The 25,576-nt window shown below is 34.2% G+C and overlaps 1 protein-coding gene across 3 annotated transcripts in view; it reads right to left on the reverse strand.

Annotated features, from left to right (window-relative positions):
- The window catches only part of NELL2 (neural EGFL like 2), a 346,799-nt gene that overhangs the window by 243,358 nt on the left and 77,865 nt on the right, over nt 1-25,576 (reverse strand). For all 3 annotated transcript variants that reach the window (XM_076007197.1, XM_012747980.3, XM_012748043.2), the window contains 6 exons: nt 13,274-13,447; nt 13,088-13,184; nt 10,671-10,743; nt 10,472-10,554; nt 9,448-9,576; nt 7,877-7,979 (listed from right to left, as the gene is read on the reverse strand). In XM_076007197.1, the coding sequence (XP_075863312.1) occupies nt 7,877-7,979; nt 9,448-9,576; nt 10,472-10,554; nt 10,671-10,743; nt 13,088-13,184; nt 13,274-13,447 (659 nt within the window). The remainder of the gene's footprint in view (nt 1-7,876; nt 7,980-9,447; nt 9,577-10,471; nt 10,555-10,670; nt 10,744-13,087; nt 13,185-13,273; nt 13,448-25,576) is intronic.

Genomic DNA, 25,576 nt, shown 5'->3' on the forward strand with positions numbered 1-25,576 from the left:
AAGAATCTCCCCTCAAATTGGTATTATCTTTTCAAGGTTTCTTGGGAAAAAAGGGAAAAAGTCCCCCTAATGTCCTTCTAAAGACCTAGTGAAACTGAGAGGAAAGTAAGGTTTTCAGGTTTCCCTCAGTGCTGCCACCTTGTGCTCCCTGACTAAAGGAGTAAAACATCCGGGACCTTCTTTTTGTAGAGTAATTTGGCAAGAGCTGGCAATACTTAAAGTGCCATAGTCTTTGGTCCAGCAACTCCACCCTTAGAAATTTACTCTATAGATTAAAGCTATGAAAGTACACCAAGATTATGTATGAATGACATTCGGCAATATTGTTTCTCAAAAGAATAATAAAAACAAATTAGAAATAACCAAATTATCTTTTGAGAGGGAAGAAATAAAATTCTAACAAACTATACAGTGGAATAATATGCAACTTGTTCACTTGACATGAAAATGTTTCCAATATATGTTGTTAATAAAAATAAAGGCCAGGAAAATGTATGCTATCATTTACAACATATAAAAATGCTGCACAGGCATATGTTAGTGGAGGCATTAAAAATCATCTGGAAGGATACACAAGGACTAGAAGTTTGGAGGAGGGAGAATAACAAAGATTTTTATTTTATTTTATATCTACTAATATAGTTTGAATATTTAATATATTCATTCATTATTTTTAATTAAAATGTTAAAAATATCACAGAAGAATTAAGAAGAAAGAATGATAAACAACTCATACTACTCAGGACTGGCATACAGGACACAGCAGCTAAGTCGCTGTGACATTGATGTCACCCTGTGATTCTGCCCTACCTTTCCCTGGCATCCCAGCTCTGCTATAAGGTGACTAATTAACAGTAGATTTATATTTTTTCTAAAGATCATTAAAATGTATCATGTGCTGTCTCACAATAATTAATCTGGAGACTGTATTGTTAATTATTCTTGTTTATTAATATATTGCCAATTCAATATTTTTCCACTGATTTTGGATATTTATCAATTTCTATAATGTTTAAAAGGTAGCAGTATGCCAAATGCCTTTTTGAAGAGTTTATTTATTTGAAGAGTTTATTTTTTTAAAAAATCAGCAGAAAATTAATGACAGTACAGTATTTAGGAAGCCTACAGGATTATCTTGGTGAAATCTCTCTTTAATAAGACTTAGCTGCTTGTCTTTAGTAAAAATACTTCCTATTATAAGCTCATTATCTCAACAAAGTAATGCACAAATGGATTATTTTCTTGCCCATTTATCACATATACCTATAGAATTATAAAAGTATCCTAATTCTATGATTTCATTATTTCAAGTACTAAATTTAGATAGTTGTTTTTTTGTGTTTTTTTTTTTGAGACAGAGTCTCACTTTGTTGCCCAGGCTAGAGTGAGTGCTGTGGCATCAGCCTAGCTCAAAGCAACCTCAAACTCCTGGGCTCAAGCAATCCCCCTGCCTCAGCCTCCCGAGTAGCTGGGACTACAGGCATGCGCCACCATGCCCGGTTAATTATTTCTATATATATTAAGTGGCCAATTAATTTTTTTCTATTTATAGTAGAGATGGGGTCTAGCTCTTGCTCAGGCTGGTTTTGAACTCCTGACCTTGAGCAATCTGCCCGCCTCAGCCTCCCAGAGTGCTAAGATTACAGGCATGAGCCACCGCACCTGGCCTAAATTTAGATAATTTTAACAAGAAAGAACTGAATCCAGACCAAGGCTCTACCCATGATTTACAGGGACACTATTAACTTTCAGCTCATTCAATTTTTCATGTGACATAATATTCCTTATTAACCACAGATTTTCAGGAAATATTCTAAAAATATTGCATCTGATATGTAAAATAACACGCTTTCCCTTTGATTGCTATTTCTACCTTTTTCATTATTACATAATTCCCCTTATTCACTATTGGCATTCTGGTCATGCAGCCCCTTGTGTCTCTGTAATGTCAACTAATTTATAATTGTGTTCACGCATGAGAACCTCCAGCACATCCTGAATATTTCCCATGCTTCCAGCATTACTCTAGAGACAGCTACATTTTATTGGTTACCTTGCTCCAAAATTTTTTTAACAGTCCATATAAATTATGCTTTCCCCTCTTTTAAGTACAAAGAGATTCTTTATGAATTATATTCCACTGATTTTTTTGTTCAAAAGCCATGAACATATGTTCAGAAATCTCTGAATCAGTTTTATTAGATTAGCGTCCCCTTTTTGAAAATCCCCAAATACTCGGGTGGCTGTCATTTAATCTCCACCCCTACTTTGCTGTGCATTTCAAGTGACAGAGCTAGAATCATCCATATTAATGTGCAAATAAAATGTGCAAATAAAAGAATCAAACCTCCCAAATTACCACCTCCTGCTAAAAGCAAGAAAAATTGCACCTTGGAAAACTGTACATATAAAAACATATACTCTTATTTTCTATTATTTTAATGAAAACAGCCCATAAATAATATGACAAGGTGCTTATCTTCATTAGCCACCTGGAAAATGCAAATTTAAGCTGCAATACAACAACAGGTATCAACATCATTTATCAGAATGGCTAAAATTAAAAAAACCAAAAATGCCAGTGTGGAGCAACTGGAATTTTTTACATTATTGGTGAGATAATAAACTATTATAACCACTTTGGAAAACTGGCAAAATGGTTTTGCCATAAAGTAAGACAGTTTTATCCTATGACCAAACAATTCCACTCAGAATTCCACTCAATACTAATCAAAAAATACACACATCAAAGGCCAAAAACATGTAAAGAATGTTTCTAGAAGTACTACTCATATAGCCAAAATCTGCAAACCATCTAACTGCCCTAAAACAATAAGCTGACTTGTGGTACATTAATACAAATAAAATATATGCACCAGTAAGTATAAATGATCTACATCTAAATCTAAATGATGCAACAAGTATGAATGATCTACATCAAAAATATGGATGAATCTTACAAATATGATTGAGTGAAAGAAGCCAGACACAAAAAAGTATGTTATAGTGAGAAATTAGTTCCAAGTTTCAACCTTGATCAAGAGAACGGCCTTGGGGAAAGTAGTACCATATATCAGAACACAATTTGAGAGAGAAAATATCACCTTGCATTACATACTACTGTTTGATCTTAGTAAAGTCACTTGGCCTATCTGGTTTCATTATTCCTCTGTGAACTGGAAGTAATGAAACCTTACCTCCCAAAAGCAGATGGCTAATTTGAAGATCTCTTGAGGCCCTGGGTAGCTTTAAGATATATGATCCAATGAAATCATTTCACTACTTTGTATTTTTACCAATCAAAACATGAATGGTGATTTTAATAAAAACAATAATAATAGTTAAAATTACTCTAAGAAATTTACATCTATTATTCAATCTTTATACAAACTCTATGAAAAAGATATAATTGTTATTTCCTTTTTACAGAGGAGGAGACTGAAGCCATGAGCGATCAAATGACTTAAGCAAAGTCATCCAGCTAATAGGTTGCAGAGCGAGAATTCAAACCCAGAACATTTGACATATAACCCACAGACTTAACCATTCAATATGCAAAGACATTATAGTAAATCTATTTTATCTAAACCAAGAAGGCTTTTAAAACTAAGTTTAAAACAATCTGATGCTCTAATCAGCACAGAGCATATCAAAGTGTAATCTATACTATGTACTTAAACTCTAGTTTTGTTCAATAAAAAAAAATGACTGTTTTAATTTATTCATATAAATCTGGCCTCTTTGAGGAAGCATCACTTTAACTATTGCTACTAGGCAAGTACCAACCCATTTTGACAATATTCACATTTCCCATATTTGATATATCTCTAGTAATAGAGGAAAAGTCCACCTTCTTTTTATTTTTAAATATAGCCTCTTCTACAAACGACATTATAGCATCAGTTCAGATTTGCTTTCAGATTCTCTATTTTCATGAACTACCTTTTCCATGATGCAGAGCTCTGTAAACAAGCCTGAATCTATAATCCACTGAAAGAAAATAAATGAATTCATATATTATCAGAAACAATCAGGAATATTAAAAAAGTAAAATGTTTTTTAATTTCAGTGACTTTTAGTAACTTTCTATTTCCTACTTCAGCGAATTATTTTCTGATAAATCTTTGCTTTTTAAAATCTGGGTTGAGATTGTATGTACTTTATCTTCAACTCTTCTATTTCACAGTTAAAGTCAACTCAAAATATTCATACTTTAGATTTTCTCGAGCTATCTCAAATTTTTGTCACTGAATCTCACTGTTTGCAAGTTGAGAGCCTGAGACTGGGATAAAGGATATGGGGACAGTGTCTGAAAAGGAGATGATGAGTGGCAAAGGCAAACTGCTCCCTAGACTCAGCTGGGACTCCAAGTCACCTTTGGTGAGCTCAGCCACCAACAGATAACAGTAGCTCATTTAGATTTATTGTAACACATGGTTTTAAAGAAGGAAGCAGGCTGGCAAAGCACAGCTTTCAGATGGAACATCACTGGGACCTTTAACTCATCCTGCGTTCCTGGACAAGTTATGCAATCCCTTTTATTAGGAAGATGGAGGAAATACTTACATATAAAGTTGTAAAGACCAAATGAGGAACAAATGTGCTTGTAACCTACAGACATGATGTCGCTTCATTATAGTTGTGAATACTATTATTTTAATGACTTGGCATTGGGCATTCCTGACTTTAGACTTTATCCTTTCTATTTAATTCTACTACAGTAGCTTAACTGTAGAAAAAAAGGAAACATTAAGCAACTTCTCCCATCAATTTGTTTATGTAGATTCAAAATAAAGAAAAGGGATACGCTTGGTTCTTTCTGACTTCTTTCCCAGAATAACAACCTTCTTGCTATTCTTCAGTGTTTATATTCAGATAAAAGGCTGGAATGGAAGTTACTGAGGGACAATATGAAGGAAGCTGTGAAATAAGACTACCTGGAATTGTGCAAACAACTCTGGTGAAGTGAGCCTGAAAGCATTAAAGGAAGACCACGAAAAAGTGACTGGCCACATGCACTTGTTTGATTCATTTCAGTCTTGGCAGAGTAACGTTCAGCAGTTAGGTTACGTGCTTAACATTCAAAGGGCGTTAGAAACAATAAATGATGAATCTCTTTAAATAGTTTTCACTGAAAGACATATTTTATTAATTTTTGTCATTAAAAAGGCAATTGAGCAGAAGAGTTTCAAAGATAGAATGAGTGTGGGTTTAGGAGGAGGGCTTATATTTGTATTTAAAAGAGTAAAAACAGAAATTAACCTCTTTTCCACTAAAATTAAGTTTTCATAAATTATAACAGGGATACTACTGAGAAAATTAACAAATTTATTTTAAGTGTTATTTGTCTTCTATAAGACTTTTTAGAAGCACAGTTTCTGAAATATTATTAGTAACTTGTTTTAAAATTACACTTTGTGGAGACTCATTCCCAAAAAATCTCTAATATTAACCATATGAACTAAATGCTTATTTCCTTTAGGAAAAAAAAGATTTATGGGTATTTGCTAAAATGTCTTGCTAGCTCTAGTAAAATGTTAAATTCATTAAAACAAGAAGTTCAAACCTCTAAATAACAAGCAAACATAGACATAAACCCTATATTCCATGGCATTGAACTCACATGTCATTGGATATGGCCAGAAAGACAATGTCTTTTTACCCTTATTATTTTTTAGCTGTATCCAATAAGAGACTTGAATTATTTCAGCTTTTTTTTCCAGTGATGTTGCTATCTGTTCACTGATTACTTACTTCCAGCTTTCACTATTTTACATATGAAGCAAACAATCGATTTTCAATCATTAACACCAAAGTCTTCCAGAAACACTCTGCATTAATGAGTCTCAAAATATTTTATCATTTCATTAAGTCTAACTGCATGCTTGCTGGGAAGAATTCAAGCATTAGTCTGATTTAGTAGGCAGCTTACTGTTGGTAACAGAGACACATAGTATGATCAGAATTGAAATTCGCTACTTCTGAGTAATGCATCCATCGTGATGGTTCATTATTTCAATCAGCCTGTAGCTAATAAAATCACTTAATGTAAATATGTCATATTTATAAGTAACAACATAAAATTATTGATGGAAAAAAGGATAAAAAAATTAAAGCAAAAAGTATAATTCCTTGCTATCATTATATTATGAATATAAAACACTACATATGGTACTTCTTCCTCCTACCGCCAACTACCTACAAAGAAAACTACACAACATCTCCACAAGCTTCTACTTATTAAGAGAAATTCAAGGAAAATCTCAGATAACTTCTTACCAAGGATTAGCCAGTGGCATGAGTAAGAAAAAATATATTCAATCCTTCCTAGTTCCGCCAAATCTACTTGACTAAGCTAATACGCTTCATGAAATGGATTGCTTTCAATGTAAAGCCTAATAAAATTAAATATAATATAAAGAGATCCTGAGGGAATTAAATCAAGGGACTACCAAGCAACTTCCTGATTTTTCTCAGTAGCACATCATATACAATGTAGGCAAAAGTAAGGTATGGCAATGGTAGAGGAGTAGGGTAAATATAAAAACCCCAACAAATAAGAAACAATGGTGATAGAGCACCTCTTGTATTTTCCTGATAGAGCTGGGACCCATTCTATTAAGTGAACTATCCCAAGAATGAAAAAATAATCACCACATGTACTCACCAGCAAATTGGTATTAAGTGAACAACACCTAAGTGGACATATAGGAATAACATTTATCGGGTGTCAGGCAGGTGGGGGGGAGGGGATGGATGTACACATACATAATGAATGCAATGCACACCAACTGGAGAATGGAAATGCTTGAAGCTCTGACTCCAGGGAGGAGGGGAGCAAGGGCAATATACGTAACCTTAACATTTGTACCCCCATAATATGCCAGAAAAAAAAATAATAAAAATAAATAAAAACCCCAGCAAAAGCAGCTATTAATTCCCTCTTGCTCCCCACCTGCCCGTCTCAGTCCTCACCTTTCTCTCTCCTCTCTCAATCCTCCTTCCCCTCCCCCTATGCTCCCTCTATCTGTCTTTGTGAATATATGCATATCAATACATTTGCACTTACACAGCTCTATACATTCTACAAACAAACTTTCTAAGAACTCAGTGTTCACATATGTTACTACTCCTTTGTACAAAAATAGCTAAATATTTTAAATGCTCCCTTTAACAAGGCTTTAAGTGAAGATTTTTAAAGTATAAGTAATATAGATGAAATGATTCCTGTTATTTAACAAAGGATTAGAACCCATTTGAGGATAGGTAGAGATGATTCAAAGAGCATTTCCTGATATCAGAAGTAATTGCTATACAGTGACTGCTAAAAGGCAGGAAAGCTTCCTCACACAGTGGTGTGAGCGTTTTTTTTTGTTGTTGTTGTTGTTGTTGTTGTTTTTTCAATTAAGGCCATAGTCCCTGTCCTCACTGGATGATCCTATAATAATGTGGACTTCTGTTGTTTGGGCTAATGAAGTAGCATAGCATCTGCTAGTGAAGGTCACTTCAACAGGTACCATGGATTCCCTTGGTTATTATGGCTGAGTGTGGACCCTTCTTGGTCCTTGTACTTACATCAAGTGATACAATGAGTGAAATACCTTCCAGTAAGTTACACATCTTACACACCTTTCCTACTCCTATCACTATACAGAATAGATTCCTCCAAGAGAATAATTTCCTGTTAGAATAGAAGAATAGCATTTTAAAACAGAAAAGAACTGATTAACCAAAACAGAGAAAGTATTCCTACTATTTCTATCATTTTTGAAAGCTATTTAGCTTGTCCCAGATTAAACCAATAATGAGTGAATATTTATTAATACAAAGTTTTATTTCTGCCAAAGGAAGTATTCATCATAAAAGTGATGCTTACCTTTACATTCCTTACAGCACTTTCCATCCACGTACGCAAGAGCAGATTTAAGTGGGCAGTCAGGAATCGGACAGATCAGAGTTTCACACTGGACAGTTCCATTCTGAAAAGAAAACAATATTTAAAGAATTTCCAAGTTGAAGTTTAGTAGTCTTCAAGGAGTTTTGAATCTGTTTCCTAAATTTCAAATTCTTCATATAAAATGTCACAAATACCACTGTTCTCTTTAGTTATTATACAATAAAACCCATAATACAGAGTAATACACAGTAATACAAACTGAGTTAGAACACAGTTGGTGATTGGCTCCCAATGTATCCTAACTGAGACGGAGTACTCAGCTTCTATAGGGATGTGGATAAGGACATGGTGGGCACAATCTGATAGAGAAATGGCAGGCTGAAGGTAAGCCTGGAACACCTGACATCCTCAGATTACTCACAAAATGAGCATCAACAAACCAGGACGTCTCTGGAATAGCTGCTGCTATGCTGGAAGTCCCAGACTCGAAACCCAGAATCTCCCCAACGGTATTAAGCATGGATAGGCCACCACCATGAGACAAGGAGGTTCTGGTAATGACCACAAGGAGGCGCCAAATTGAGCCAGGACCACAAGAAATTGGATTCCTAAAGGTCACCCAGAGCTCCCAGTTAGCCAGCTTCCCACATTTTCCTAGTCATTTTATCGACCTCAGTATACCACATCCTGTATTTCACTCAATTCATTTTTATCACCATTTAACAAGTTTGGGAAGGCTTTAGCATATTTGTAAAATGCTATAATTTTGGTAGGAACATATGTTTCTGAATAAAAATCATATAACTAACACACACAGTTATTTCAAAACTATTCTTAATCCTTTTCTGTGCATGATATTCTTTTGAATAAACTGGATGAACTTGAAAAAATTTTCTTAAAAGGTTAATTCACACATATCTTTGGATTCTTTTAAGAAAACCAGCTTTAACAGATGAGTTCACGTGGAAACCAAATTTCTTTTGAACTTTTCTTTGAAAATGAACATATATTTTTGAAATAATAATGCAATAAAATACTCTATTAGTGAGCAATTAGAAAAATCATATTTATTTAAACTCTACAATATGTACTGCACTGTATTAGTAAATCATTAAAGATGGTCTTATTTATTTAAACTCCATTATTTGTTTATAGTGCTCAATCTGGACACAATATTTAATGCTGTGTATAATTTAGCTTCATTAATATGCATTAATAAAAACACAAGGGGAAAATGTCTAGAAATGTCAAGGATAAAAAGAATCCTTTGGGAATCACCTTACTCACCTAATTTAAATTGCTAACTTCATGTATGTACCAATAAACTTAAACTTTATAGCATTCCTAAACCATAATCATCTTTACAGGGCAGAAAATGTTTTTCATAATGCAACACACAATTCTTTAGATGTGACCAGGTTTGCTGGCACCTTAGTGTTGTGTCTTGAGAAAATAGCTCTTGAAATTTTCATGATTACATTATTTTAATAAATTTTTAAAGAGTGGGAGCATCTGAGTTCCCTTAGTCTAAACTCAAGTGGAAGCCATACCAGGCATGTGCAGTTCTTACAGCCATCTGTCCAGGACTCAAATTCTCGGTAGGTGGTTCCCTTCATGGTGCAAGTCCTTTCACAATAGCACTGATCCAATCTATTCATTCGCTGTTCAGCTCGAGACAGCTGTGGCACAAAGGAAGGGGTTTGCATTGTTCACCGTTCCAGCAACACAGAAACGCAAAACATTCCAGCAGGCATCTAAATTTTTTAAGTGGATAGCAGTAATGATGGCTGTGCCCATCAACCACTTGTTATGAATATATTTAAACCTTTAATTAAAAAGAAAGGGGTTTTTTTCCTTCTCTTCCTTTGGTGATAAATTGGTTTCCTGCCTTAGAAACAAAAAAACAGAATGTATAAGACAAGAATTGAAGACTAATTCAAAAAAGCATCACCAAAAATGCAGAGAAGTATTTTCCATTTAAAAAAAAGAAAAAGTTTAATTTCATCAGTGTGTTTACACAAGTGAAAAAATAAAATTCAGAATTTATATTGTATAAGAAACAAATCATACATCTTACAACACAACCTTCAGATAATCCATAACTACTATGCAAGCTTACAAGTCAGGTGAAATTATAGGTAAATCTAATATGTGCTTAAAACAGTGAATAATCCTACAATTGTAACATAGTGGTAGAATGCATTCGTGAGACTGTTTCCTTGACACAATTCTAGTGTCCATAGTCTTTGCACTGTCCTCCCATCCCCTTGCTTGTAATGAAAAGCTAAATAAAAATAAATAAAAATAAAAATTAAACAATAAATCTTACTGTAGTAAGCAGTGTATAAACCAGGTAATCTGCCTCATTCATGATTTACTGAAGCATTTGTTATAGAGATGGTTACATTTGAATATTTATAAGTCCTTTTTCTTAAGCAGGTATTTAGATTCAGTCCTGGCAAGAAGTATAGTATAAGAAAAGCCTCAAAGGTGAAAATCTATGGTTATAAAAGGAACTATTAGGAACCTCAAGGATTTTTGAACTTCCTCTCTGTATGTCTGCGTAGTTTTTACCTTGGCTGATGTTTTGGCTAAAATATCCTGCAGCTCCATGATTTTCTGCACAAGTCCATGGAAGTCATTGCAAGTTGGACAGGCTGGAATTACAAACACTACATTGATCAAGCTGTATGTATAAGGGGTTAAATCTGGTTAAATCTATGCTGACAACGAATATATTAGAACTCCACAGTGCAAGAAATAATAAACTTACTGCGATTAAGATCTGGGCACTGAGCAATAAATCCTTGGGGCATGACAAGTAATTGCACATCTTGCATTATACCCTGTGTGTGAAAAATTAAAAAGAAAGACATATTACTTTCACTTACCCAAATTATGTTCGATACTCAAGTTCATGAAGGAAAACATTACAAGATAGACTCACCAAAATCCCTGAGTAAAGAGTCTTAATACATTACTTCTACTTCATACCAAGGGGAAAGAAATTCATCAGGCAAAACAGATGATTACCCATGTACTCTTTTATTGATAATATTTTTAAAGCCTTAAGATTAAATGCCAAGATATAATTAAGAGGCAATAGTCGTGTTGTTTTGAGAAGTTATTTTTAGTTAGCCACTGAAGTATGGCTTGAAAATGACCTTTAAAAATAAACCTGAAAATCACTGTGGTTTCAGAAGTACTGAAATTGACACCAATTTTAAATTAACTGTAATCATCTAAAATAAATGGTAGAAAAACTAAGTCATGAAAGCATGTTCATGTGAGTAGTTCTCATTTTTCAGGTAGATTTTTAAAACTAATTTCTCAATTCAAAAAGGCAATATATTAATTAAACAGCTGCAGCAAGACTTAGTGATGAATACTGAGGAGTACAGAAAGTTTTGGATGAAATTTTTTAAACTGCCAGCTGAAATGACCCATTTTACAAAGAAGGCTTCATAACATGTTCACAGGCAAAATTTACGTGCATCCTTAGTCATCAAGGTATAATTAGCTTCCAGCTTGCTGGGCTCTTAAAGCAAAGGCCAATGGTAGCTCAGAAATGAACTCATCAGATACACTCCAGCTGTCCCTTTTATGCACCACCCCACCTTCCTTCATCGACTTTATATATTTTCTTTAATTGATATTTCACCTTACCCTTTGAAAAATGCAAACGGAGTGTCTAATGACAGGGGTAACAGTACCAACATAACATGATGACAATTTTGAATGTACCTATAAGGAATTACCAGTGAAATACTGGTCTGCATATCTTTTACTTGTTCAATCTGATTCATAGCATGTGTCCATGTGAATGACAAATATTTCAGTATACTGTGTGACAATTACAGGATCTGTTGATTGCTTGGGCCTGGATTCAGAAGGCAATTTGTGTACAAACTCCTATCATTTAGAACAGCAATATGAAAACAAGGCTACCACATATAGTTATACAGCTTTTGCACTACACATCTCTAGTGGATGCCACTCACAGACAATAAAGATAATGACACCTTAGAGTTGTACACATCACTGATACATGAAGATTCTAAGGCCAAATCAGAGATCCATGGGAAAGGTTGTCATGATTAAACAGAGAAAAAACTTGGCACTCACAGCACATATCTGCCATCCTTACGTAGGAAAAGAGCATTGATTTTAGGATTTGCAAGCATGGGACCAATTCTCCATTTGTGTCACTTACTAGCTGCCTGGCTTTGAGCAAGTTACTTAACCTCTCTGAGCAGGTTTACACATTTGTAAAAGAGAAAAAAAAGACCCTGTATCAAGACTAGCAAGCCTAGGATTAGATGTAATAATATATTTAAAACACTTGGTTTCCAACGTTTAAATAAGTTTTTTAAATATCTTCCTAGAATTATAAACGTTGCTGAGAACACAATTTAAATTTGCTGGTATCTACTCTACCTTGAAATCTGTGAGTTGGACATATCACCTATCATCCTTTGATTTAGTAACCATTTGTTGAGCCACTTCTGTTATCGAAGGCACTGTCATAGTCACTGGGGGAAAATGATTACACTACGGGCTTGCAACCAAGCAGTTCTTTGGACTTTATTTCTTCATCTTTAAAATATGGAAATTTAAATGGGATGTCTTTTAGATCCTTTCCAATGATGAAATTCTATGAAGTGCTGTCTCTAAGTACATGCTAAAGAAAAAGACCTAAATTATGACTGCTTCCTATCTTGACAGATTTGTGCACATATATGTATTTCTTTCTCACCTTCTATAGTACAAGGAGACTATGATTAAAAAATATTGAAAAGCTTTTGATCCTCTATTAACATCCCTGTAAAAGTATCATCAAAGGTTATATTTCAGTGGTGGAGAATTATCTGTATGTTAACATTTTAGATTTTTATTACTTTGAAAGATTAATTTCAAGAATGACATGTTAACTGCCCTGATTGCAGCCTTGTGATCATCTCGGTAATGTACAAAGATCAAACTCATTGAAAAAAGAAGAATAGATAATGTTTGCTGGCTAAATGAAATATTAGTGTAATAAAACAGAAATAGAAAACAGAAATAGACACAAATTTTAAAAACCATATTAATTATTTTGTTTCACTCCACAAAAAGTAAAATATACTTTTCCAAATTCATTAGAAAGCATTTACATTTAAACATTATGCTCAGACTTTATCCAAAAGATACCTTAAAATATCCATGTGCATTATTTCTCTGTCCCAGCCAAAATGTTGTGCCCAGAGGCAAGTCTGTGGAGGGCTTTTCCACCACCCTTTCATAAATTCTGCAAAAAAGAAACATCAAAGAAGGAACATAAGTAGGCAGTCATTTCTTAGAATCTTCCATTTCCCGAAATGAGCACATTTCACTTACTTATTGCAGTCGATGTGTAAAATTAAATGGGAGGCACTGATGGCTAAGGAGAGCTTGTGCCACTTGTCATCAGCCAGAATATAAGGAAACACTTCCGTGTGAGGGCGGTGAGTGCCTGAGCAGTAATGCAGTCTGACTTCATTCCGGTGGCCGCTGCTTTCCAGTTCCAGGTACCTGCACAGAGAAGAGACATACAGGACACACTGAAATAAAGTTCCACAATGACTAAGGTGACCTCTGTCGCCAGATAGATGGAGTAGATGTACTTTTTCTATTCCTCTCACTAAGTACAACTAGACATTATATATGAAATGGACACAAAAAGAGTCTGAAAGATAAAAGAAAGAAAATCAGGACCCAAGGAAGAATGTGGCAGTGAGTTTCCTGGGTTCTTGTTTTATATCAAGACTTAGAGCTGAGGTAGCAATGTCTGTGAGTCAGAACTTCAGTTTTAGTAGAGTCACACTGTCATTGCATGGGAAAATTCATGTACTCACTACTCATACAGTTATTGTAGTTTTGCCCTCAGTTTGTAAAAATGACTGAGAAAAGGGGAAAACATAAATGTTAAAACATAATGGTGACTAAGGATGGAAATTGAGATGTTCCTCAGACTCAAGTTGTGTTCAGTTGTGAAAGGAAAGAATAAAATTGGTAAGTACTTGCAAATTACTTATCACCAAAAAAGTTTTGCTCTTTGGGATTAATTCCTCCTATCCCCTAAAAATATGATGTGGTCCTCTGCCCACTCATCTTTAGTCTGCACTTTTAGGAATACATCAATTTATTTAAGGAACTACCTTTAGACTATATAATAGCAAAACAGAAAAATACTGATACTGTCAATCACCTGACAAGATTAAATTGACTAGAAGTGTACCATAGCTCTTTATGCTTTCAAAATGAAAGCCTTATAATTTGAAAAATACCCAGTTACGAAATTGCACCATATTTGTTATCAGTTATCCTTTTTTTTTTTCATGAGTAGGAAAACAAACTATAGCTCCTTGGTTAATTTTTAAATTGTGTTGTTTGTTTTTTTTCCTTTTTGAATTAAGTTAAAGATTATTTATTACCTTTGTGTTGAGGAAGAATACTCAGTTTTTCAGACAGTAATTAATTTGCAGTAAATCTCTAAAATATTTTTTGCTATTATATACACTAAATATTCACTGGTAGAAACTTTCTTCCTGCTTATAGACACAGTTGTCTACAAAGTTTAGAAAATCCCTAAATGTAATTGCAATAATGCTGAGATACTGTATCTTAAAGGAAAGGATGACTTAAAATTTAGGGGGAGGAACCAAAGGAAAGCGGTTTTAGGGGTGATTGATCCTAGTCTTTCAGTGTTGTGAGAATGTTGATTTATTCTATTCTGTACTAATATGGATAGACTGTAACCTCCATCACTTGAACCATATGGAAAGGAAGGACTTGAATAAATGAATGAAAATCTGCAAAAGAAATTAAAAGACTTGAAGCTGAAGAAGCCCACAACCTGGGAATACCAATGAACATAGATCCAAAAAAATCAACAAAAACCTGCTATCTCTAGCCAAACACCAAGGAAAGGTGCAGCCTAGCAAGACAGAAATTTTTCAATAATAACCTCTCCATTCCAGTTAAATACCACAGAAAAACTATGGCCCCATCCCCAACAATGCCAAAAAAATCTAAGTCAGGAGCCTAGATTTCCACCCTCTTCAGGCAGAAATAAGGCACCCAACACCAGAGTGGTGTCAGAGAAAGCCAAGCATAGAGCCAAGGATTTTAACCCTGCCAGATGGTAATGAGGACCCCCATAGGATGAGTGGAGACCACATACTGGGCAGCTTGGACTTCCATCTCAACATGGAAGTAACAAAGCACACCTCCCTTTCCCCACTGGGATGGTATTAAAGGAAGCCTAGTTGAGATTCAGGAGTTTTCCAGCACCCAAGAGTAATGAAACCACCCCCACCACGGAGTCAATAGAGACCATATAGGGAGCTAGAACTCCCACCCCCACCCAGAAATTAAAGAACATCCCCTCTCCTGTAATTGTCAACAGAAGGCAAACTGGGGAATCTGGACTTCTATCTCCACCTGGCAGTAACAAGATGGAACCCTCCCTCCTCTGCCAGAAAAGTATCAGAGAACTTAGAAGAGTGCCTGACACATGGCTAGTATTCAATAAATATTAGCTATCATTAACAGCAGTAACACAGGTCAAAAGGAATCAATCCATAATTTGTGACATTTTTGAAATAGAATGTCTTCAAAACTAGTCACTATTAAGATATACAAAACCATATAAATACATGAAACTACACAGAAATATTAAAAAGCTATGTAATTTTGGTATAAATAATCCAAAGTAAGAAAAAAAGTATATTTAATAAACATTGGGCATATTTTGAGCAATCATTTTTCTAAAAAGTCATATTCATTTCAGGAAATCCACTGTCCCCCACTGGATGGAGGCTCAGCAAGAGACAAACCTGGCTCCCCACTTCTCTTGCCCTACCAAGGCTCAGCAGACCACAGTGGCTGAACAACCAACCCTAAGGCCAGATTCCTGGGTTTCTATACAGGTACCCTTCTTAGTGGCTTCTTAGTAAGCTACGTTGTCTCTCTGGGCCACATCTGGTTACTCCACTATAACATGGAGATATGAATAGTATTTGCCTTGTAGGATTTTTGTAAGGATCTGAATGAGCTGATTTAAAAAAGAAAGCACTCAGAACAGTGCTTAGTACATACAAAGCACTATGTAAACATCATAAATACTAGCTATCATTTTCATTTCAAAAAGCAAAGGAGTCAAATCCTTCCTCTTCTTTGCCAAGGTATAACAGGGGGCAAGACCATTATGTACTCTGGAAACCAATCCGACACTCTTTCTTCAGATTCAGTATCATGATGGAGTGCATGCAGCAAGGAAGGGAGGAAGCATAGAACTGCACTGCGCTAGTGGCAGCAGCATCCTGGTCAGTTACATTCAGGTCACTATGTATATTGCTTCCTGTTTACTGGACAAGCAGGGCACCTTTGCTTATTTCCCATCCCAAATTCTGGTGCCCCAGCTTCCCATCAGTCTATAAGCTGCCCTCCTATTCACCACCTTCAAAAATCACCTAATAACCAAGAGCTCTGATACATTAAAATATTAAAACCATGGGGAAAATAAATAATTGGAATAAAATTTATCAACATTTTTAAAGTAACTGAGTGGTAGAACTATGTGTGATTTTCACCTTTCTTTTTATTACCATTTATGTTCCCTTCTGTCTTTAACGAGCATTTACTACCTTAAATTAAAAATCACATTTTAAATCCCAAGAAAATAATCTGTCACACTTGAACATATCATGTCTCCCTGATTTGTTATTCATAATTTTGAGTGGTAACTAGAATCAGAAATAAAGCTCACCCTTTATAATAATTTATGCTCTTGTTATTCAAATATCCTTTGCACTGGCAGAAATATAAACTAATTTAAGATTAGGCTTCAGAGAAAGGCAACAGTGGCAGGACATCACTCATTTTAACAACCTCCTTCATAACTCAAGATCAAAAGATAAAAATAAGGTCACGTCTCATCTGACAAAAAGGTTGCACACAACATGAAATGAGAATTTTTCAGCTGCCTTAAATTAAACCTAAATAGAAAAATGATCAGATCATCTCAGTACTTTAAGCTGTTACAACTGAGTTGTAAATTAGTCACCTGAAGAAAAGCCACACGCACTTCTAGTGACATATATATCTTCAGTGTAGTTCATGGATGGCACAATTGCAAAGTAGTTACATGCACAGGCTTTAGAATTGAAAACCTAGTTCAACCTCTCACTGCTATCTATGACCTGGACAGATGACCTGATCCCTCACTGTCTGTTTCCTGATCTGTACAATGAAGATTCAGTATAATAATCCATATCAAGCCAGGTGCCTGAATATAGTAAGCATTCAATAAATGGTAACTAATTTTATTGTTACTTAATAATCCCAATCGGCATCATTTATAAAGTCTAGCTCCTTAAAGCCAACTCTATGAACAACGAGCAATTTGAATACAGTTTTAAGTAGAAGAATGCAGAAACCAGGAGACAGAAGTTAGAAGCAAAAATAGGAGATTATTCCACTCTTACAGAAACTAGTTGCCAGCACTGGCATTATGGGGGCTCTAGAATAATCAACAAAATATAAAAAGTGAAGTCCAGTGGTAGAACCAAAATTATTGTGAGTTAGGTGGCTTTGTTCATTTCTTATAGAAAATTGTTTCACCTTGCCACTTCCAGTGATTCCCTGATGTTAAGAGAGATGGGAGAACAGAGACAAAAAGATGGTAACCCTTTTGGTATCCCTTATTGGAACTATATTGATTCTATTTTTGTTAATTTGTTTGTTTTTAATGGGATGTGGTCATCAGCAAGGCAATATAATGCAGCAATTTCAAAGGACTCAGAGTCTCTTAAAGTTTACCACCTGTGATAATGGGAAAGTTAAAAATTCTCTTTAAGCCTCAGTTTCCTCCTTTAACACATAGGGATAATAACAGTTGTAACTTTGTGATTATTTTAAGAATTAAATGCAATAAGAGACATAAGTACTTACTTTGCACAGTCCCTGGTAAAGAGTGAGCACTCCATACATGTTATTATGATGATTTATATTTCCTATGACATAATTATGCATTCTATTTAAATAGCAGCAAATTTTCAGGACTGATTATAACTTAAACAAGCATGAATCTCAAGAATAGAAAGTATTTTAATGAGAATCTACCCAAATAACAGTGCTTAAATCTTATCTATGATGTTCCTGTCAAAATGGTCATCCAGTTTGTTTGAATACATTCAGCAACCAACGATTCATAACCTTCTAAGGCAGACCACTTAATATGTATTTTAAAAACCTTTCTTGTGTTAAAGCATAAAGGAAAGATGTTTTTAACAGTAATTTATGAGTTCAGTTATTCCAGCAAGTATTTACTATAGGTACTGAGAATCTGGCAATGAACAAGGCCAAACAACACCGAAGCTTAAAGATCCTTAATAATAACATGTTATTAAATATAAATTAAGTTCAGCCATTTCAAAACTAACAATAACAATACTATGATGAAAGTTTTGCTGTGAGAAGAGAAACATAGCCAGATCAGTGATAATAACAAAACTTCTTTATGAATAATATAGGTAGGAGCCAAAATTATATCACCAAGGGAAAAGATGACTAGCAAATGGAATTACTTTGTGATTGAAGCCCTGGCATCCAACGTGATGGCTTTAATAACAATCTCTCCATCTTATTACCCTACTTAACTGAACCTAAAATAAAAGGAAAAATGGCCACTTATAAAATGGAGGTAATTTATTACTATTAATGATGAGGCCAGCAAGACACAAAGAAATTTAAAGAAATAATACTTAGAGCTATGATCCTAGAGGGAAGGGGAATTTAGTGGCATTACATGTATTTCAAAAAATATCAATTTGAGGAAAGGTCTAATAAGAAAATTAAGAAAGAACAAATATGATAAAGCACTGGTAATAAGTGGGGTTCTCTACAGCTCAGGGATATCCATGGGAGTTAAAGAGTTAAAACAAGCCATTGGATAAAGGGTGGCACCTACTTAATTTTAGGCCCTCTCATTATCTCAGCTCAATTGTGACTGAGACCAAGTAGGTAGAAATTAGAGAAGAACATGGAGAGAAAGGGTTTCAACAAGTGGCAGGCTCAAAATGATGAGCCTTCCCTATTTTATCAAAGATGAACACAAAAGCACATTATAGTAAGGCTGAGGAAGATGCACTGCTTTGATGATCAAAAAATGTACACATACAAGTGTCCAAAAAATGTGACTTATAAATCTTACAAGGGATTCATAGATTCCATGAAGTCTATTCATGGACCCCAAACTAAGTTCCTAACTAATAAGAAGAAAAAGTAGAAAGTTTTTCTTTGGTTAATTGCAGAAGACTTGACAACTATATATACACATATATACAATTTTGTGATATAAGATAATAGATTATTATTAGGAAAAAACAGAAAATAAAAAAAAGCACGAGGAAGAACATTAAGATCACTAGTGATCCTGCTGGCAAGAAATGATCAATATTAACATTTTGTGCATATCTTTTGCAGTCTTCTTCACTTAACCCTACAGTATCTTTCCATGTCAATAACATAAAGCCACATTCTTTTTAATGAACGTGTGGTATTTCATAGTATAGCCATATCATAATTTAATATCCAATTTCCCATTACTGTTTAATTTCATTCTTAATAAAAAATACTTTAATACATGTTTCTTTGTGCACTTGTACAATTATCTTCTTGGAGTAATTAAAAATAAAATTGCTGGTTCAAAGGGCATATACATTTCAAAGGATCTATTATATTCACTCACTCATTTATTCATTTTCAACACATGTTTTTTGAATGTCTATTTTGTTCTAGGCTCTGTTCAAGGTTCTAGCAATACGGAAGTAAATCAAAGACATAAACATACTAGATCTCATTGAGTTTATATTAAAATAAATAGGCTTGGCAAGGCGGCTCATGCCTGTAATCCTGGCACTTTGGGAGGCCAAGGTTGGAGAATTGCTTAAGGTCAGGAATTTGGGACCAGCCTAAGAATGAGCAAGACCTATCTCTCCCAAAGAGTAGAAGGATTAGCTGGGCATGGTGGTGTATACCTGTGGTACTAGCTACTAGGGAGGCTGAGGCAGGGGAACCACTTGAGCCCAGGAGTTTGAGATTGTAGTGAGCAATAATGACACCACTGAACTGTAGCCTGGGTGATAGAGTGAGACCCTGTCTCAATAAATAAATAAGTAAAATATATAAAATATATAGGTTATGTGGTAATAAAAATCTATGGAAAAAGTAGGAAAGAAGAATACAAACTATGGGAAGGTGATATTTAACATAGGATGTTCAAGGAAAGTATCATTGAGAAAGTGACATCTAGTGAAACCCTGAAGGAGAATGATGACCCTGAGTCAGTAGCCTACTGCACACGTTCAAGGAATATCAATGAAGCCTGTGTGGCTAGAGTGCAATGAGCAAAGAAAAGAATAGTAGGGAACTAGGTTAGAAAAGCATCGGAAACCAGGGAGGCAAATCATTTAGGGCCTCATAGTCTAATAGGATGACTTTGGTTGCTGGAGGTAGAAAGCCACCAGAGTATTCTTCGCATTGAGTTTCATTATAATCCACTTGGCTACACTGTCAGAAATAAACTGTATGAAGGGTGAGGAGTTATAAGGGCTAAAGCAAGAAGATTAGTTTGAAAATTATCACTAGCAATGACTTGGACCAGGGAAGGTAGTGAAAAGGGTCAAACTGGAGATGTCTTAAAGGGAGGGCACCAAAATTTTTCTCAGGTTTAATCTGCAGGTGAGAGAATTAGGAATCAAGAAACACTTCAAGGTTTTTAGCCTGAGTAACTGGAAGAAAGTAGTTGCCATGGGGAAGACTTGAGTTTGAGTAAGAGTAAGTTTGAGGAAGAGGATGATGAGTTTGGTTTCTGACATACATAGTTTGATATTCAAATTAAACAACCAAATGAAGAAGATGCAGTTGAGCCATTGGCTACATGAGTCTGGAGTCCAAAGGCAAGATAAAGACAAGAGAAAAATTAGAAAATCATTATTTCATGGAGATGTGATTTAAAGCCATTAGACAGTATGAGATCACCTGGGAAGTGAGTGGATACAGAATAGCAAAATCTCTGAGCATCAAGCCTTGGAACAGTCCTACATTGAGATGTCTGGGCATGAGGAGGACTGAGTTAGGAGACCAAGCAGTAAATCCAGGAGACAGTGAGCTGTAAAGGACAAGTGAAGAAAGTGTTTGGAAGCGGGGAATAACCAACCTGGTGAAATGATGCTCAAAGGCCAATAGGATAAGGACTAAGAATTGAATAATGTATTTAGCAACATGGACATCGGTGGTGGCCTTGACAAGGGATTTTCAGTGAAGTAGAGAGAGCAAAGCCTGATGGAAGTGGGTTCAATAAAAAGTGAGAGGAGGGGAATTGGAGATAGCTAAAAAGCAACAGAGAAGAGGCTGTAAGTGAGTGAGTGAGATCAATGAAGGGTTTTAGTTTTGTTTTTTTGTTGTTGTTGATTAGAGCATATTTGTATGCTGATGGAAAGATCCAATAAAGAAGGAACAAAGTAATAATGCAAGAGAAGGAGGAATGAATTCCTAGAGCAATGACCTTGAGAGGGGATGGAAGTGAATACATAGCTGGAGTAGTTGGCCCTTACAAGGGTCATGGATACTAAACCTAAGTAAAAAGAGAGAAAGAAAAGAAACTGTATCAGCAAAGAAGAAGGTAGATTGTTTGAGTAGTGAGGAACTTGCTCTCTTCTGATTGATTTTAGGACTCAAGATTATCTGTTAAGTGAGGACGTGGAAGGAGGTATTAGAAGTATAAGGAAAGAGGTAAATGTATAAAATGGCCAACTAAAAGAATGAGAGTGAATGGAATAGGAAAATATGGCAGCATTAAGGGCTCATTCCAGATAAGTCATGATACATTTAAAGTGAGCTCAGACAGCATGGTTCTGTGTTTTTCAATAGCCAAGTTCAGCTACAACTGGGCCAAGAAACAGTTAATGAGTATCGGTTCTGCCAAGCAAAGACTAAAACAAGACAGGACATAGAAGATGACAGTCTCTATGTGAGAAACATTCTAAAGATGGACTGAAATTTAAGTTGGAAAAGACAAAAGTGAGGACATGTAGGTGGTTGAGGGACAGTGAAAAGATGGCAGAATTACCAGGCTTTAGGTTATATGCAAATGTAGGACATCATGCTGCCAAATTGATCACCAAATCATTGTATACCAACAACATAACATGACTCATTTACCTACACATTTCATCAACAATGGGTAACATTGCTTTTCCATGTGTGTACATACGCACCTGTGCACAACCATCTCACTAAACCCTCATGTTAATTATACATAGCTTTTCAGTTGATTCTTACAGGGTCATTAGTAGACAATTTTAACAGTTGCAAATATTTGGTTTAGAAAATTTATGTTCACATAACTATAAAAAATCCTACTTTAGTCCAGTTGTTTTATTATTTTAATACACTTCTGGAGTTAATTTGAAGTATTTTAGTAAGAATGTTAGTATCTCTATTCATATTAGTATATGAGGTTGTCTTATAATTGTGTGTGTGTGTGCACGCATGTCCGTGCACACACATATGCTTGTTCCATCCTCTGATTCTGGAATCAGGATTAAGATAGCTTTGAGAAGTGAACTGAGAAGTGTTCTGTTTCTTTTCCACACTCTGGAACAAATTACATAGCATAAATATCTGTTTCTTGAAGGTCTGAAGAAATTCAAGTTAAAAAAAAAAATAGAGTCAGAGTCTGATGACTTCAGGATGAAAGGATGAAGGAATCCAATTCCTTGATAAAGTTTTTATTCCCCCAATAATTCTTAGTAATCCACATCTTCTATAATATTCTTGAGTTGGTGTTCTAATTTGTTTTCACAGAAAATCATTCATTACATCTAAATTTTCTAATCTATTGGCATAAGGTTGTACATTAGTATTGTTTTCTATATTTTAATCTCCTCTCTATTATTTACTCTTTGTCAATTATATTTGTCATTTGTGTATTATCTCTCTGTCTTAATCAAGCTTGTTCATTGAGTTGACTTATCCAAAGAACCAGCTCTTGGTTCTCCTTTCTAAATCATTATGTTTACATTTATCTATATTCATACTTTTTTATAATCATCCTATTTTATCTTTCTATTTACAACTCTTGAATTTAGAGCTTAATTCATTTACCCTCTATATTCATTGCTTATTATTAAAGTGCATGAATATAGTTTTGGTAGCACCCCATTGATTTTTATATGTAATAGTCTCATGTTCATTCAGTTATAAGAAGTAATTAAAAGAACGTTTTTGGTTTTATCACTTACCTTTATTTTTAGATTGCTTTGTTATTAACATTTTATTATTTTATAGTTGAATATGTACTCTATAAAAAGTTGTACTTTGGAAAAGTTTTTAGAGATGGATATGTGTGTGTGTACTAGTATACTCATGCTTTTTGTAAATACTACATAGTCCTTTTATAAATGTATATTTTCTAAGTTCCTAATTTCAATAAATAAATATAAAACAAAAATGATCAATTGTTTTATCCTAATCCTATATTTATATTCATTTTTGTCTATTAGATCTATCAAGTGCTAAGTTTTGTTAAATCTCCCACTGAAATGTTAGCTTTCCATATTTTTCCTTATGTCTTAATCCTTTTGATTTATATTTTGGTTCTACATTGCTTTTGTTAAATATTTCTAGAGAACGAAATTGTTATCCATGTAGAGTAACCCTTGTTCCAACTTAATGGATGTTATATTATTTGTCTGATATTAATATTGCCACTCATATTTTTTCATTTTAATTTGCTTCACTTATTTTTTTCTTTCCCTTATTTAAATCCTATCTTTTTAGCTGTGGCCCTTATAAGTAATTTAAATTTGGATTATATATTTTTGACCTAATATAAAAATCTTTTCATAAGAAAATCAAAACTTCTATAAGGATCACTGATATACATGCCTTATTTTTACTGTGATAGCTTATGTTTTCTTGTTATTTTTATTTCTTATTTTTTTCTCTTTTTCATTTTTTTCATTTTGCTGCATTGGTCAATTATTTTTCTTCCTTTACTTTCAAGAAGATAAAGAAAATCCATAAATACCTCCAAAACAATGCTAGAAATTTATGGCATACTTTATTTCTCCTTTGCTCCATGGCCCGTATTGTGTTCAAATAATCTCAAATATTATAATTTTACTATATTTGTCTTGTTTTTTTATTATTTCTTTAGATTCTCTAAATAGAAATGTTAGTCTGATATCGACCAGACTGTCATACCCAAAAGCACACTTAACTTAGCAATCAATAGTAAAAAGACAACTAGAGAATCCCCAAGTGTTTTAAAATAAAGCAATAAACTTTTAAACAACTCATGAGTCAAACAAATCACAATAAAATTAGAAAATATTTTGAACTTAATTGTGATTTTTAAATATAAAACATATCAAAATTTGATGCATATGAAGTTGCACTAAGGAAAATTTATAACCTTAAGTTTATATGTTAGAAAAAGAAAAAGGATGACAATCGGTGATTTAAACATTTATTTCAGGAGAGTGAAGAAAGAAAAGCATATTAAACCCCAAAAATCCTAATGGAAGCTTCAAAGCTATTCTGCCTCTAGGCTTGGCTTCAACTCAGGGGATATTGAAAGGAAGGAAGAAGTACAGCCCTTTGCTAATTCTCCAAGTGTTTACTGAAATGTGGTAAGTTGAGAAAGGGTCATTGCACTGTTCCTTCTTTCCAAAACTCTGGCATCTTACTATACAGTTATAATTTATTATGTCCTTCTAATTTCATAAATGGTCATAATATTTCTCATAAAATTCAGATTAGTATGTTAGAAAAGAAAATTAGAAGAATTTGATCATTTAAATATAATCAGTAGTGGTTCTGTTTTGAAGGATCTGAAAAAGAAGATGTATATGTATGTGTGCATTACATATAGTTATGAAATACACATGATTCCAAAGAATTTATTAACTGAATTATCACTTTAATTGTTTAAATAACTTCTACCCAAGAGGTACTTATATAAAATATAAAAATTCTTTCTCTACTAAATATAAATATTATTCTGCTTCTCTACAGAGACGAAATGATCACTGGATTTGTGAAACCATCTGTGATAGGTATTAGCGGTCAATTAGGGTTCAAAATAGAAATTGTGTTTAATACACCAAATCCCCAGAACACATCAACTTTCATATGAAAAAAATCTAGAAATATATAGATAAACATAGGTAGATCACAGTCCACAAAGGAATAACATACTCATTGAGGGATCATTAGTTACTTAGTCATTTAGGACATAAAATACTATAAACACAATTTTACTTTAAAATATGATAAATATGTCACTTTTTAATTTCTAAATTTGGTTACTCAAGTCAAGGTCTTAATTTTGTGAAAAAAATGTAGTTTTACCTGTTAGAGTGGTTTAAGTCAGCTCTGCCTACAGTTAAAGGAAACAACTTAGAGGTTTCTTAAAGTCCAATCTACACATGAATATTATTATGGTTTCGGATGAATTGAGATTTGACTGTACATGAGAGTATGTGTGAGTGTGTGTGTATTATCAAGAGAATATACTAATGTTCTCTTCAATTTCCATATATCTTAGTGGTTTTACAAGTCTATTAAGGTGTGCATGCAATTTCACTCTTT

This window comes from Microcebus murinus, chromosome 10 (assembly GCF_040939455.1).
Source record: "Microcebus murinus isolate Inina chromosome 10, M.murinus_Inina_mat1.0, whole genome shotgun sequence".
NCBI lineage: Eukaryota > Metazoa > Chordata > Mammalia > Primates > Cheirogaleidae > Microcebus > Microcebus murinus.